General features: G+C 41.9%; 1 protein-coding gene across 2 annotated transcripts in view; it reads right to left on the bottom strand.

Annotated features, from left to right (window-relative positions):
- LOC138665589 (protein NDNF-like) overlaps window positions 1–12,454 on the bottom strand; it is a 45,723-nt gene extending 33,269 nt beyond the window's left edge. Inside the window, exons 1-3 of one of the 2 annotated variants that reach the window (XM_069753201.1) lie at window positions 12,057–12,454; window positions 3,920–3,976; window positions 3,793–3,838 (exon numbers count right to left, since the gene is read on the bottom strand). In XM_069753201.1, coding sequence (XP_069609302.1) covers window positions 3,793–3,838; window positions 3,920–3,974 — 101 coding nt within the window. In that variant the 5' untranslated portion in view covers window positions 3,975–3,976; window positions 12,057–12,454. Of the gene's footprint in view, window positions 1–3,792; window positions 3,977–12,056 lie in introns of both variants that reach the window. The other variant, XM_069753200.1, reaches the window with a different exon arrangement.
- Between the last annotated feature and the right edge of the window lie 4,094 nt (window positions 12,455–16,548).

The following is a 16,548-nucleotide window of genomic DNA, read 5'->3' as shown; positions in this document are numbered from 1 at the left end:
GGCAGCAGAGGCTCAGTATTGGGGTATCAGGTGCAGTAATAGGGACACATACGGCAGCAGCGGCTCAGTATTGGGGTATCAGGTGCAGTAATAGGGACACATATGGCAGCAGCGGCTCAGTATTGTGGTATCAGGTGCAGTAATAGGGACACATACGGCAGCAGCGGCTCAGTATTTTGGTATCAGGTGCAGTAATAGGGACACTTACGGCAGGAGCGGCTCAGTATTGGGGCATCAGGTGCAGTAATAGGGACACATACGGCAGCAGCGGCTCAGTATTGGGGTATCAGGTGCAGTAATAGGGACACCTATGGCAGCAGCGGCTCAGTATTGGGGTATCAGGGGCAGTAATAGGGACACATACGGCAGCAGCGGCTCAGTATTGGGGTATCAGGGGCAGTAATAGGGACACATATGGCAGCAGGAGCTCAGTATTGTGGTATCAGGGGCAGTAATAGGGACACATACGGCAGCAGCGGCTCTGTATTGGGGTATCAGGTGCAGTAATAGGGACACATACGGCAGCAGCGGCTCAGTATTGGGGTATCAGGTGCAGTAATAGGGACACCTATGGCAGCAGCGGCTCAGTATTGGGGTATCAGGGGCAGTAATAGGGACACATATGGCAGCAGCGGCTCAGTATTGGGGTATCAGGGGCAGTAATAGGGACACATACGGCAGCAGCAGCTCAGTATTGGGGTATCAGCAGGATGAGGAGTTTGTGCAGGTTGGGAATAGATAGTGATGGGGCTGGAATATGAGAAGTCTGATGTGTCTTTGTTGTATTCTCTGCAGATGAGTCATTGCTGGAAGAACTTGTCATGTCAGTCTGGTCCGGATGGAAAAGACGGGAAAAGTGAACGATTCCATCAGAAAGATTGTCAACGGCAAGACATTATCTGTAACTGTGCTGTGCTCTCTTATACATTCTGTAGGACTGGTATCTACCACTGACCATATGGCAGTAATATCCATGTTGGTCGTTATGTAGAGATTATCTTCAGTAACAGTGCGGTCATCTGCTGAGGTTCTCCTCCACTATTAGGGGGCATCACCGAGTTGTAATGAAGGTTACCTGGTTAGGGGCCCACTCAGAAGTTTCACCCCCCTGAACTAAAACCCTAACTACACCTCTGGTCCAGATCTAAATCCAATTAAAAACCAGTGGAGTGATCTTAAAATTGCTGTTGGGAGAAGGCACCTTGAAATATGAGAGACCTGGAGCAGTTTGCAAAAGAAAAGTGGTCCAAAATTTCAGCTAAGAGGTGTAAGAAGCTTGATGGTTATAGGAAGCGACTGATTGCAGCTATTTATTAAAATGAGTGTGCAACCAAATATTAAGTTGAGGGTGCCAACAATTTTGCCCTACCCATTTTGGGGTTTTTGTGTGAAATTATGTCCAATTTGACTGCTTTTTCTCTTTTTTTTTTTTTTGATGTTCTAATACATATAAAGGAATTAAACATGTGTTTAACAAACACTTTTGGCCATGAATGTATAAGATATAAGAAATGCTATAAGATTTCCCAATTAGGGCAATGGAAATATTGAATCAAAGTTTACGAATGACTATTCCAGCACTGGAACGTTTCATTGTGGCCATGGTACAAAGTAAGTGAAATAATGACAAACTATAATATTGACATCATTGGATTAAATATTTCTATATGGAAACTAAATATATGCAGATGTAGTTCAATATTTAACTTAACTGGCTGGAAAGCAAAATTGCGAAGAGTGTTGCTGGAGACTGGCACAAATCCCAGAGTTAGCTTCTTCTAGTGGAGTTGGGACTAATTTTGAGAAAAAGTTTAAACACTTCAGTGTGTACATCTTGCCCTGGGGCAGTAAATGGGTGCTAGGCAGACCTGTGTGCACAGAGGCTGTACAGAGACACACAAATCCCTATGGAGTACTATATAGCCATCAGCACCCTGTGCCCTTTTATAGTGCATTTATAAAACATTGTATTAAAGGGGAGAATACCTACAGCATGTGGTGCAATATCAAAAAGGGGAAATTAAAAGATTTTTGATTCATACATATTATATTGGAGGCATTGTCCAGGACTTTAAAAGTGTTGGCCTATCCTTAAAATAGGTCGTCAATGTCTGATCAACATTCCTGCCAACCAGCTGTTTCCACTGACCCCAGTGGCCAGAACTGCTCAGTTGCGGTGCTGCACAGCTACATCACTGGAATAGTTGCCCTGGATGGTTATGCAAAATGTGCCCCTATTGATTCAAACAGGGGCCTGATATGCAGTACCAAGCTGCGGCCATTATGTAGTTGATGGAACTGTGCTATGCCGTTCCGCAACTGAGCCACTGGTGCCCGGATTAGCTGATATGTGGGGGTGCGAGGTGTTGCACACCCACCCATCACACATTGGTGGCTTATCCTAGGGATAGGCCATGTTAAAGTCCCGTGCTACCACTTTAAGTTACAGCTAACTCAGTATTCGTTGAGTATGACTATCTAAAGTATTTTGCTGGTTTGGTTCCCATTAACACCTTTTCCTGGAGCTACAGTCAATGAACAATTATGTTTATATTTATGTTGCTCGCATATATAGCTCCATTAATTTCCACACTGCTTTACAGAAATCATCTTATTCTTGTCATCATTGCTTTTCTGCTTTGAATTTGAATTTCATAAAATTAGTCAATATTCTTTAGCACATTGACTCAGTTTTTTTGTGTGATTGAAGACTTGCATTAGAACTGTATAGACTTTTATGGGTGCCATATTGAAGCCCCATATAGTGTAGCACAATAAGGATTGCGCAACATTACATAATTATCTCCAAAGTCTAATTTTTGTATAATACATGCTGAACATCACCTTATTTGTTCACTTTTTTATCCTGAAATATTCCTATTAAGGGTATGTGCACATGTATCTGTGAGGGCTGCAGATTTTTCCGCAGCGGATTTGATAAATCCGCAATGTGTGCACATACCCTTATTCTGCTTTTTAGACTAAAGTGTATTGCCAATTCTGACACGTGTCTCCATTGCACAGAATGGAAATCTAGAACAGATTAGCATGACACATTGATGTATAAGAAATAATACAATCCATGCCTATTCTTCAAATGTTAAATATTAAACTGAAAAAGGGTAACAGTTGCATAACAGAGGCTTTTCTATATACCATGGAAGTTTCTGAAAAATCAGCCCACAATGCTGATATTCTGACCATTGGGAATACAGTGTCAATTCAATTATGGAGATATAACTAGAATTTTCAACATCTGAAAAATATAACTTAAAGTACAGTCAGATGGTTTAGCTGTCCACTTTAAAAGCCTCCATATCTGCTTTTCGTTAAAGCACTAATGGATACAGCAGTACAATGAAAGAATAGGGTTAAGTGGGGCAATGGCTCTGGTGAGTCTCAAAAAAAAGAGTACAGTAAAAACTCAAAACATGAAGACAAAACAAAGAGTCCTAAGAAAAAATATGTATGTGCTGATCAAGAAATGACAGTGGAGGAGTCCTCATGATGACCATTGATATGAACCAGATCCATAACGTTAGGAAGGTCTAATTGTTAGTAAAAATACACTAACTTATCAACTGGATACTGTACAGTCCTAAAAAGTTGCAACCAGGAGCATGACATTATCCGTGTGTGCAGCGATTTGTAAATGTAACACACTATATTGATGTATAGAGACATACAATATGACAGTTTAATGGACTTTAAAGAAAAACTTGGGCAGAAGTTTTCTGACACCAAATAATGAAGACCCCAGCTAAGATGAACGCAAGAATAATACACTCTTACCTTTTTGTAATATCCTTCAATAAGTAGATTGTGGTTTCCCTGCCATCTGGTAGAATAAGAGAGTGATATGGGTTGAAATAAATCTTTCCATAATCATCAAATGTTGGAAGGTTGGAATGAGACATACATCCAGACAGAAGAACAGCAAGATGAACAACCCATGGTAGCTTGTATGTTTCCATGCCTATGGGAAATAAGAATGTATTAACAGATTATCTGCGTCAATGACTAATTGTCTTCATGTTAAATATTCTCCTTACATCAGAAAAAAAATCATCAAGGAGTAAATCAATTAAAGACTACATTTTTAAAAGGATCCTCTTACTTGAGTCATGATGCCCAAACTACAGGCAGACTCAATAGAATGGTTGCAGCCAGGTATCTTTTTCTCTGAAAATGTTCATCATTTAAGAAAAAACATCGCTTGAAGATCCCAGGACCAAAGGCAGAGAGTTGACTAGTCCAGTACCACCCCCGGATGGCTTCTCCCTGCATTGCTCCAGGTAATTGACAGATCTCTCACATGTGTGTACATTGGGAGAGAACTGTCAGTCAACTAGACTAGGAAGAAGCCGCCCAGAAGCGGTACTTGACTAGTCTTGTCTTTCACCATGGGCAGCATGAATCAGATGACAAGTTCCTTTAATGGAGATCTTCATCAGGTTAAATATAGTGGTTTTATTATTATTATTATTATTTATTTATATAGCACCATTGATTCCATGGTGCTGTACATGAGAAAGGGGTTACATACAAGTTACAGATATCACTTACAGTAAACAAACTAACAATGACAGACTGATACAGAGGGACAAGGACCCTGCCCTTGCGGGCTTACATTCTACAGGATTATGGGGATGGAGACAATAGGTTGAGGGTTGCTGCAGCTCCGGCGTTGGTGAGGCGATAGCTTCAGTAGTGATGAGGAGGCAGCGGGGTCAGTGGAGGCTGTAGGCTTTCCTGAAGCGATGGGTTTTCAGGTTCTGTCTGAAGGATCCGAGTGTGGTTGATAGTCGGATGTGTTGGGGCAAAGAATTCCAGAGGATATATTCGTGAGAAGTCTTGGAGGCGATTGGATGAGGAGTGAATAAGTGTGGAGGAGAGAAGGAGGTCTTGGGAGGACCGGAGATTATGTGAGGGAAGATATCGAGAGATTAGTTAAGAGATCTATGGAGGAGACAGGTTATGGATGGCTTTGTGGGTCAGTATTAGTAATTTGAACTGGATATGCTGAGGTAATGTGAGCCAGTGAAGAGATTTGCAGAGGGGGGAAGCAGAGGAGTAGCGAGGAGAGAGATGAATTAGTCGGGCAGCAGAGTTAAGGATGGACTGGAGAGGTGCAAGGGTGTTAGCAGGGAGGCCGCAGAAAAGGATGTTGCAGTAGTCAAGGTGGGAGATGATGAGGGCGTGCACAAGCATTTTAGTAGATTGACAGTTGAGGAAAGGATGGATTCTGGAGATTTTTTTGAGCTGGAGGCGACAGGAGGTGGAAAGAGCTTGGATGTGCGGTTTGAAGGACAGGGCAGAGTCGAAGGTTACTCCGAGGCAGCGGACTTCCGGTACGGGGGAAAGCATGATGTCATTGATTGCGACAGATAGGTCAGGTAAGGAAGATCTATGGGATGGAGGAAAGATGATGAGTTCAGATTTGTCCACATTGAGTTTGAGGAAGCGAGAGGAGAAGAAGGAGGATATGGCTGATAGGCACTCTGGGATTCTGGACAGCAGAGCGGTGATGTCTGGGCCAGAGAGATAGATCTGAGTGTCATCAGCATAGAGGTGGTACTGGAATCCATGGGACTTTATGAGTTGACCCAAGCCATGTGTATAGATTGAGAAGAGTAGGGGTCCTAGAGCAGGGCCTTGGGGGACTGCAACAGAGAGATGATGGGATGAGGAGGTAGTGTGGGAGTGGGAGACGCTGAATGTGCGGTTGGAAAGGTACAAGGAGATCCATGATAGGGCGAGGTCTTTGATGCCAAAAGAGGAGAGGATCTGTAGTAGGAGGCAGTGGTCAACTGTGTCGAAAGCAGAGGACGGGTCTAGAAGGAGGAGTACAGAGTATTGTCCATTAGCTTTGGCGGTAAGTAGGTCGTGAGTGATTTTGGTCAGGGCTGTCTCAGTTGAGTGATGGGGCGGAAACAAGATTGTAAAAATCATATAATTCCCAAAAACAACAAATTTTTATTAAATATTGTATTTAAAAAACCACCAACCTGTGGTTGCACCAGACAACAACAACAAAAAACACACAGTGAAAAACTAGTGTGGGGGACTGAGCATACCCTGCACGATGTCTGTACTGAGGTCTACCTATCTGTGGGGGTTGCCGACCAATCCTGGTATATAAAATCAGCCTATGGCTGATCAGGAGGCTCGATTCAATGCCATGTGTCTCGATGGTTTATGATGCTAGCCATCATAAACCATCGAGACACATGGCATTGAATCAAGCCTCCTGATGAGCCAGAGAGGCAAAACGCGTTGAGGCTACACAGACATTAGGCGGACGGCACCTTTACCTTATGGATGAGTACCAATCCTTTTTTTTGAATGTACATATTGATGCGATGCATTCCTGATGGAATGTGGTAGATATATACTGGCATAGGCTGATTTTATATACCAGGATTGGTCGGCATTCAAGCATGGTTGCTGAATTGAAATATATTTTTTCGGCATAGGTTGGTTGGAATATATCCATGGAATAGCCGTGATCCTATGGTTCATAACATCAATGTTATTATTATACAAGTATATCTCATGGTATTGGTGAATGTCAATTTATTTTTATCCTGAGAAAACCGTGTTATGACTCCTCTTATATATCATTCTGAGCAAAGACGCTAAGAATTTTGCATTTCCGTCAAGAGCCGATTACATGTTCTCTATTTTGTTTGTTTTTCATGGTGTGGGGTATAGGACTCCCTAGGCATAGGTGTCATCTCTGTTTAGTGTATAGGGGACCTTCAGTACATGATTGTGTGGGTAGAGGGACCCTGTTGAGTTGATAGGGGTTGTGCAGGGACCCCAGGGTCAGCCGATGTTGAGCGGGGGCACCAATACGCATCCCATAGGGCACCAACCCCCGCAGAGAGGTAGACCTCAGGACAGACATCGTGCAGGGTATGCTCAGTCCCCCACACTAGTTTTTCACGGTGTGTTTTTTGTTGTTGTTGTCTGATGCAACCATAGGTTGGTGGTTTTTTAAATGCAATATTTAATAAAAATATGTTGTTTTGGGGAATTATATGATTTTTACTGAATTAATACCCCATTTGGATAATCTAAACTGGAAACCAGATTGTAGATTGTCAAAGAGCAAGTTAGATGAGAGGTGGGAGGAAAGTTTAGAGTGGACGTGCTGCTCCAGGAGTTTGGAAGCGAATGGGAGCAGTGATATTGGGCGATAGCTGGACATAGCAGTTGGATCGAGGGATGGCTTTTTAAGGATAGGCGTGATTGTGGCATGTTTGAAAGCAGAAGGGAAGGTGCCAGAAGATAGTGATAGGTTGAAGAGGTGGGTTAGGGATGGGATAAGTGTGGTGGTGCGGTTGGGGAGGAGGTGGGATGGGATGGGATCGAGCGCACAGGTGGTGAGGTGCGATTTGGAGAGGAGACAATCAAGCTCCCCTTCGGTGATGTTAGATAGGGAGGTTATGGGTTTGGGGTATTGGTCTGGTATACAAAGGGGTTGTTGTGGTTGAACAATGAAGACTTGCCTTGTTTGGTCGAACTTATTTTTAAAGTGTGTGGCAAAGTCCTCAGCAGAGATGAGGGAGGTTGGAGGGGGCAGTGGGGGGTGGAGGAGGGAGTTGAAGGTTTTGAATAACTGTTTGGGGTTGTAGGATAGCGAAGATACGAGGGTTGTGAAGTAGGCCTGTTTAGCAGAGGTGAGAGCAGATTTAAAAGCGAGTGTTGCCTGTTTGAATGCAGTGAAGTCGTCTTGCAGGTGTGTTTTTTTCCAAAGCCGCTCCGCAACCCTGGACACTTGCTTGAGCTTTTCCGTGGTGTTATTGTGCCAAGGTTGTCTATTGATACGTCGCACTCTACCATGGACAAGAAGGGCAACTGTGTCAATAGCTGATGCAAAAGTGGCATTGTAGAAAGCAGTGGCAGTGTGTGTCGTGGAGTGAGGATATGGATGCCAGTGGTAGGATAGAGTCAGACAGTGTTTGGGCATCTAGGTGTGCAAGGTTTCTGCGGGGTGCGCATTTTGCTGGACATGGATGACCGGTGAGGAGGACAGGGCTGAGAAGGTGAGCAGATGGTGGTCAGATAGAGGGAGAGGGGAGGTGGTGAAGTTAGATAGAGAGCAGAGACGGGTGAATACCAGGTCTAATGTATGTCCGTCTGTGTGGGTGGCTGCGGAGGACCACTGAGTAAGTCCAAAGGATGAGGTAAGAGACAGAAGTTTTGAGGCTGTTGACTGAAGAGTATCAATGGGGATGTTGAAGTCACCCATGATGATGGTGGGAATGTCAGCAGAGAGAAAGTGAAGAAGCCAGGTGGAGAATTGGTCAATAAAGGCAGAGGCTGGACCTTGAGGTTGGTATATGATGGCCACTTGGAGGTTGGAGGGAGAGTAGATGCGGACAGAGTGGACTTCAAAAGAGGGGAGGATAAGGGAGGGTAGAGGTGGGATTGGGTTAAAGGTGCAGTTATAAGAAAGAAGAAGACCCACTCCTCCACCATGTTTGTTGCCGGGTCGGGGGGTATGAGTGAAGTGGAGGCCTCCGTAACACAGCGCAGCAGGGGTTTAACACTAATGTTCATATGACCTTGTAATATGCACAATGGTATAGTATGGTGACTTTTCTTTCCCCTTGTGTTCTAACAATAAATGGAGGTATAAGTAGTGTTCTTATTAGGGTACACCTCATCATTGTAAGTAGGCTATATTCAGGCCAGGTATGACATTGAGGCGGATGACAATCTGACTACACATAAGATCCTTGGGATGAATGGTATAGCACATGTTTTGTTTTCATTCTTTTCTATTGATTTTGTATAAGTAGATGTCCTCTAGATGTGTGTTCTTCAGAATTTGTTTCCACTAATCTCATCATTCCTGGATTTCCATTTAGACTGTCCTTTCTTACACTAGGACATATGACCTTTCCTAGATAACAAGTAATCGTTAGTCTAACTCCAATTCTTCCAGTCTATTTTTTAGCAGAAGCTCCGTTAGAAAAGGTTAACAAGACCTGGGTCAAACTAATTTACAGTTCATTGTCACAGTGTTTCCAGTACACATGTTCCTGTTTACATTTTGCCTCATTTCATCGGCCTCAGGTCCTTCTTTCCAATCTGTCAGAGGTTGTATTAAAGGTTACATTTAAGAAATACTTCAGCTCTACGTGTATCAAAATATTTTTTTATCTTATCGATGGAGAATGAAAGAATTGTGACAACCTTTGAGTTAACAGATGTCAGGAATGCCTGAGGTTTTTTTTTTTTTCTGCAATGGAAAGCAATTATAACATTAAGGGGTGCAAATATTCTACTGTCAAATCTCCTAAAAAACATGCCTTAATAAGAACAATGGGTGTTCCTTCCAAATAGTTTTACTTGAGTTTCTGTGCATTAGAGGTGATTCAATTTTTTGTTTGTCGGATCATTGATACAGGTAAGGATTATGATTTGCTAAATTGAATGATATAACAATTAGTGAAATTAATCTCAGATTGCATAGAGAAGTTTGCATTTTTTTGCTATAGTTTTTATTTTGGAAGATAAGTCTGACCAGATAAGATGTCTGCTCCACGTGTCATGAGTATGACATATTTCTGCTGAAGACCTTTGGGAGTAATTTTGTGATACACAGAACGAGGCTGCGGGAATGTAATGATGGCTGCTACATAGAGGTGCAACCTGAAGCTCTCAATCTCCAATGCATAATCTAGTTAAAGGGCCTTATCACATCATTTATAGCACTGGTCTCATATGAGCCAGAAAAATGCTTCGAGCCCTTTCAATCTCCATGGCTGATGAGCAACCATGCCTATCAAAGAGACCATAGTTACACCCCTGCCTTTCATTTACGCAGCACTGAAAATAAATGTTGATGCAGCTGGCAATCATACAAACTGCAGGTACACATTCAATGAATGCAATATATGACTGAGGCAGTGCCCATAAGCAAGACTTTAGGGGAGATCACCTTTAAGGAGTGACTGTCTCTTTAATATTTATTTCATAAATCAATGGTGCACGTGACAAAAAGCAACTTTGTCAAATATCTTACAGGCAAAATCTGATTCCTTATCTCCTTATCCTCCTGGGTTAATATTTCACTGACACTTCATGGAACAAATTGGTATTTTATGAAGATAGGCTTTCCAATTTCTGTGATAGGAGATAGCAGTTGGTGCTTTTAATTTTAATGGAGAGGGGAGGGGGAGGGGCTAAAGACAACTTCTTATGAAACTACAGACAGTTCTACATAGAACGATATGACTTATGAGCAGCAAACTGTCATTTCCTGTCTCATTGGGAAAATCTGTATTCACTGAGAATGAATGATCAGTCCAGGAGAAGATAGCAGCAGATTTCTCTAATATGACGTAATACAATGTTTCTTATTTTCATTTGTACTATTGCTTTATGAAGAGGGCTACTGTTTAAAATATGGGTTGCTATTGTTTTTCAAAGCTCCATGATCTTTAGAAATCTTTTGTCAAATTGAGCAGGCTGGATGTTACCCCCACACAAATTATTAATTTGTTAAAAAAAAACAATTAATAACAACCTTCCCTTTTTTATGGAACTTTCTTATGTCATGTAGCAAGTGAAACTAAATATAGTGATTTCAGCTATCTCCCCTCTTAATAACGACACTGAATCCCATCAGCAACAGCCATTTGCCAGACTACAAATCGAACTATCCCTAACTGGCAGTCACGCAACACAAGCTTTTACCCCGTTTATGATCTATGATGTATAGGTCGCCTTCCCTTCTTTGATGCGAGCTCCATCACTGAGCCCGCATCTTTTCAGACACATGACAGCTGATCTGATCACCTGACATGTGCCCCTAACATCCGCAGGTGGAATCACGATCCACCTGCGGCTGTTAACATGCAAAACCTGACAGCGACATTTCACATGAACACACCAGAAGTGCTTCAATATCCCTGCCCATCGGCGCCCCTGTCACGTGATCGTGGGGCGTCGATGGATTGGCATAACAGATGGGGTCTACAGGAGATCCTCCTGCTTGTCATTGCCGATCTGCTATGAATCCCTGCTGTGTGGAACAAGCAATCAGAAAATCGCAGCTTCAAGTCTCCTAAGGAATCTATTGAAGCATGTAGAAAGTGTAAATAAAATGTTTTGAAAAATCTAAAAGTTCAAATCACTCCAATTTTGTCCCATAAAAAAAACAATAAAAAATGAAAAATACACATATGTAGTATGACTGGGTTTAGAAATGTCAGATCTATCAAAATATAAAAATAACTAATCCAATTGGTAAACGGTATAACAAGAAAAACAAAATCAAAATGCCAGAATTACTTTTCTTTGGTTGCCACAACATTGCAATAAAATGCAATAACAGGAGATCAAACATTTTAGCTACCCCAAAATGACAACGATGAAAGCATCAGCTTGGCACGCAGAAAAAGCCACAGATCCTCCCAAAAAATGGAGATGCTGTGGGTCTCAGAAAATGTCTTTTTAACTTTGGATTTTTTTTCACCTCTACATAACCTATACATGTTTGGTATCTACAAACTCGTAATGACCTGGAGAATCCTAATGACAGGATAGTTGTAGCATTTATTGCTCATAGTAAAAGAAAAAAAAAAAAACAATTGTGAAGTTGCTATTTATTTGCAATTTCACCGCACTTGGAGTTTTGCTTCCTGTTTTCCAGGACACTATATGGTAAAACCAATGGCGTCATTCAAAAGTAAAACTCATCCCTCGAAAATCGAACCCTCACATGACCATATTGAAGGAAAAATTAAAAAAAAAAGTTATGGCTCTGGGAAGAAGGGGCCCAAAAAACTAAAAAATGCAAAGACGGAAAATCGCAAGGCGATGAAGGGGCTAAATTATTGGTTTTTAATTGTTCAACTATCTTTTCTGCCATTTCACTTCTTTATCTATAGACGTCAGTCATGCTGAAGCAGCACAAAGAGAGTGAGAAGAGAGAAGAAAGGAGAGAGAGAATGAGAAAGAAAGAAAAGGAAAGAAGAAAGAAAGGAGATACACAAGTTAGAGTCATATATCATAATATTGTAGAATTTTGTACCTACCTCCCACTGTGGAGAAATCCCTCTCAGCCTGTGCTTTACTCCTCACTAGATTCTGGGCTGCTCATGCTTCTAGGAGTAGGGCACATGGAACAGTCCACAAGACGGCCACCTTTTCATAATGATCGACTCCTTTAGGTTGAAAGCTGCCTCCTCCTAGATATCAAGCGTACAGTATGAATGGCTCCTGAGAATCCCCTGTGGTCTAAGACTCGGTATCCCTGTTAGTTCGTGACTAGCCTCCCTCCTCTCCACTGTATTAAAGAGTTGCTTGTTGGCAGATTTGCAGATGGATAAGGGCTTGAATGAGAGACAGAGAGGGAGAGAGAGGGGGGCACCCACTTAACTCTTCTGGAGCTCTACACAATAGAGATGGAGGGTACCCAGCCTCATAATATCAATAATCCGGTATTACTGTGAGTGCACTAAGACACTGTAGATCATGTTTAATACCCTGGAGAGCTGGGATCGACCCCAGCCTCCCCCATTTGCAATCTCATTAAAACATGTGATATCTAAAAAGGAATGTGTTGGCTGAATACATTCAAGTAAGTGGTTCCTGCCAGGAGAGGAGCGCCCAACATATTTACATTAAATGGATGGAGTGTCATTACAATTTATGTTTGTGGAATCCCACAGGTTACCTTCTATAAATCTTATAGAGGTGTGTCACCATGGGTTAACTTTAAGCTAGCAACTAAAACTATTTTTCATGATCGCAGCTAATGAGCTAATGTTTTGCATGACATGGTAAAGCACTGGGATATTCTACATGCTAGTGCATTAATGTTTGTACTGTATTTCATTACATAGATGCGATATGGTTGTAAAGTGATAGACTTATTGATTTCTTACAGAGTACACTGTACCTGTGGGTCATGAAGGCTTTTAATGAATTGACTTATGAGTCCTAAAATGCTTTCAATTGCACAGTTTTAAGTTGACTTTCAGATGCAAGGTTACATTCATGACTTTAAATTATGTGATTTCCATCTCTTTAAATATAATCGTAATCTGTGAGATAATACAATGGTAATGAGCACTTTACAAACAAAAGTGTATACAAAGTGTAGCTCAAACTAAGAGCTGTTTTATTCCTTTATGGGTAGATGGATGATAGATAGATAGATAGATAGATAGATAGATAGATAGATAGATAGATAGATAGATGTTTCCCCGAATATAAGACCTTCCCCAAATCAACCTAGCATGATTTTACAGGATTTTCGGAGAAAAAATGAAATATAAGCATTACTCTAAAACTAAGCCCCAGTTACAGTCAGGACTTGTGTTTAAGGGAGATGAACTGAAAAGGAGACAGGCTGGTATGTACCATATGTGCAGTGTATGTATATTTACATGTGTATGTGCTGTGTGCATGTATATATGTGTGTATGTGCAGTGTATGTATATATATATATATGTGTATATGCAGTGTGTATATATATATATATATATATATATATATATATATATACACTAGCTGGAGAGCCCGGCGTTGCCTGGGCATAGTAAATATCTGTGGTTAGTTATAGCACCTCACTTCTCTTATTTTCCCATCACGCCTCTCATTTTCCCCTCATCTCTCATTTTCTCCCTTACACCTCTCATTTTCCCCCTCACTCCTCTTATTTTCCCCCTCACTCCTCTCATTCCCCCCTAACACTTGTCATTTCGACCTCACATCTGTCATTTTCCGATCACTCCACTATTTTCCCTCACTCCTCTCATTTTGCACTCACACTTTTTCATTTTCACCTCAGTATATACATGTTTGTCATCTCCCTAATATATAGTATACACCTGTATGTCTTCTCTTGTATATAATATATACCTGTATGTCATTTCCCCTGTAAATAGTATATACCTGCTGTATGTCATCTCTCCCTGTATATTGTATATAACCATGTGTCATCTCCTCTATTATATACCTGTATGTCATCTCTTCTGTATATACTATATACCTGTATATCATCTCCTCCTATATATAGTATATACCTGTATGTCATCTCCTGTATATAGTATATACCTGTATGTCATCTCCCCTGTATATAGTATATACCTGCTATATGTCATCTCCTCTATATACCTATGTCATCTCCTCTTTTATATAGTATATACCTGTATGTCATCTCCTCCTGTATATAGTATATACGTGTGTCATCTCCTCCTGTATATAGTATGTACCTGTAAGTCATCTCCTCCTGTATATAGTATATACCTGTGTATCATCTGCTCCTGTATATAGTATATACCAGTGTGTCATCTCCTCCTGTATATAGTATATACCTGTATGTCATCTCCTCCTGTATACAGTATATACCTGTGTGTCATCTCCCCTGTATATAGTATATATGTGTGTGTCATCTCCCCTGTATATAGTATATACCAGTGTGTCATCTCCTCCTGTATATAGTATATACCTGTATGTCATCTCCTCCTTTATACAGTATATACCTGTGTGTCATCTCCCCTGTATATAGTATATATGTGTATGTCATCTCCTCCTGTATATAGTATATACCTGTGTGTCATCTGCTCCTGTATATAGTATATACCCGTGTGTCATCTCTCCTGTATATAGTATATATCTGTGTGTCATCTGACTCATTTTCCCTGTATATAGTATATATCTGTATGTCATCTCCTCCTGTATTAGACCGCGTTCACACGTTATTTGGTCAGTATTTTTACCTCAGTATTTGTAAGCTAAATTGGCAGCCTGAATCCCCAGCCTACAAGAGCCCTCCCCCTGGCAGTATATATTAGCTCACATATACACATAATAGAGAGGTCATGTGACTGGCAGCTGACGTATTTCCTATATGGTACATTTGTTGCTCTTGTAGTTTGTCTGCTTATTAATCAGGTTTTTATTTTTGAAGAATACCAGACTTGTGTGTGTTTTAGGGCGAGTTTCATGTGTCAAGTTGTGTGTGTTGAGTTGCATGTGGCGACATGCATGTAGCGACTTTTGTGAGATGAGTTTTGTGTGGCGACATGCGTGCAGCAACTTTTTGTGTGTCGACTTGCATGTGACAGGTTAGTGTAGCGAGTTGTGTGCAGCAAGATTTGCGCATGGCGAGTTTTGCGCATGGTGAGTTTTATGTGTGGTGCGTTTTGAGTATGTGCAAGTTTTGTGTGAGGCAACTTTTGCATGTGTTGCAACTTTTGTGCATGTGGCAATTTTTCCGCGTGTGCAAGTTTTGCGTGTGGCGAGTTTTCCATGAGGTGAGTTTTGCACGTGTGGCGATTTTTGCGTGAGCCTAGTTTTGCATGTGGCGAGTTTTGCACGTGGCGAGTTTTGAGCGGCGACTTTTGTGTTTCAACTTTTATGTGGCGAGGTTGGTGTATGTGTGGTGAAATGTGTGCTGTGGGTGGTATATGTTTTCAAGCACGTGGTAGTGTGTGGCGCATTTTGTGTGTGATTATATATATATATATATATATATATATATATATATATATATATACCGTATTTTACTGACTTTTTTTTCCTCCAAATTTGAGAGGAAAGTGTGGGTGCGCGTCTTATGGTAGGGATGTAATGTGGGGAGGGGGCAGCAGCAAGTGGGATTGCACTGGGAGGCAGAAAAATGTCCCTGCCTGGCTTCAGGAATCAGCTGGGGAAACCACATGGTCTCGATCATTAAAGAGCAGTGAATATTCATTAGCTGCTTCCTGGCCCACCTGTCAGCTGAGCAGTGAGTCAGGAGCAGCAAATGAATACTCCTTCACAGGGACACACATGGTTTTCCCAGCGCTGGATTCCTGCAGCAGCTGGGGAGATCTGTGTGTCTGGTGGAAGAGGCAGCAGCAGGGGCCAGAAGGGACACAAGATCGCTGTGTGATGTCATGAAGAGGGCGGGCTGGAGCATCACATGGCAACACAGAGCCCTCCCTCTTCTGATGTCATCACAGGTCCTGCAGACACCACACTACAATCTGCAAGCTTACTCCTGTGCTGTGGAGAGGCAACAAGAGGGAGCGCTCTGTGGTGTCATGGGATGGGATGCTCCAGCATTTTACCTCACCACAGTGTGGCTGGCTGCCACAATTAAAAGGTTAGTCACTACAGCACACAATAAAGCACTCTGCCACTTCTGTGGTGAACTATAACTCCCAGCATGCCATAGGTTAAGCAGGACATGCTGGGAGTTATATTTCTCCCAATGGGATCTATTTTTTAGTGCTGGAGTGGTGCTTTAAATATAAGCCCTGTGCCCCCATTCTTAGGCCGGGGTCACACTAGACCGTAATACGGACGAGTGCAATGCGATAAAAAAATCGCATAGCACTCGTCCCAATGTTAATCAATGGGGCAGCTCCCATCATCCGATATTTTCTCGGCCGTATTCAGGATCCAAGTGAAATCACAGCATGCTGCGATTGTCAGCGTTTCTCGGCCGAGAATCGGCAATGAAAGTCTATGGAAGCCCCAAAAATACGGATTACACACGGACCAGCAGTGTGACTTGCGAGAAATACGCAGCGC

Source organism: Ranitomeya imitator, chromosome 2 (genome assembly GCF_032444005.1).
Source record: "Ranitomeya imitator isolate aRanImi1 chromosome 2, aRanImi1.pri, whole genome shotgun sequence".
Classification (NCBI taxonomy): Eukaryota; Metazoa; Chordata; class Amphibia; order Anura; family Dendrobatidae; genus Ranitomeya; species Ranitomeya imitator.
This window is presented reverse-complemented; position numbering and strand designations above follow the sequence as displayed.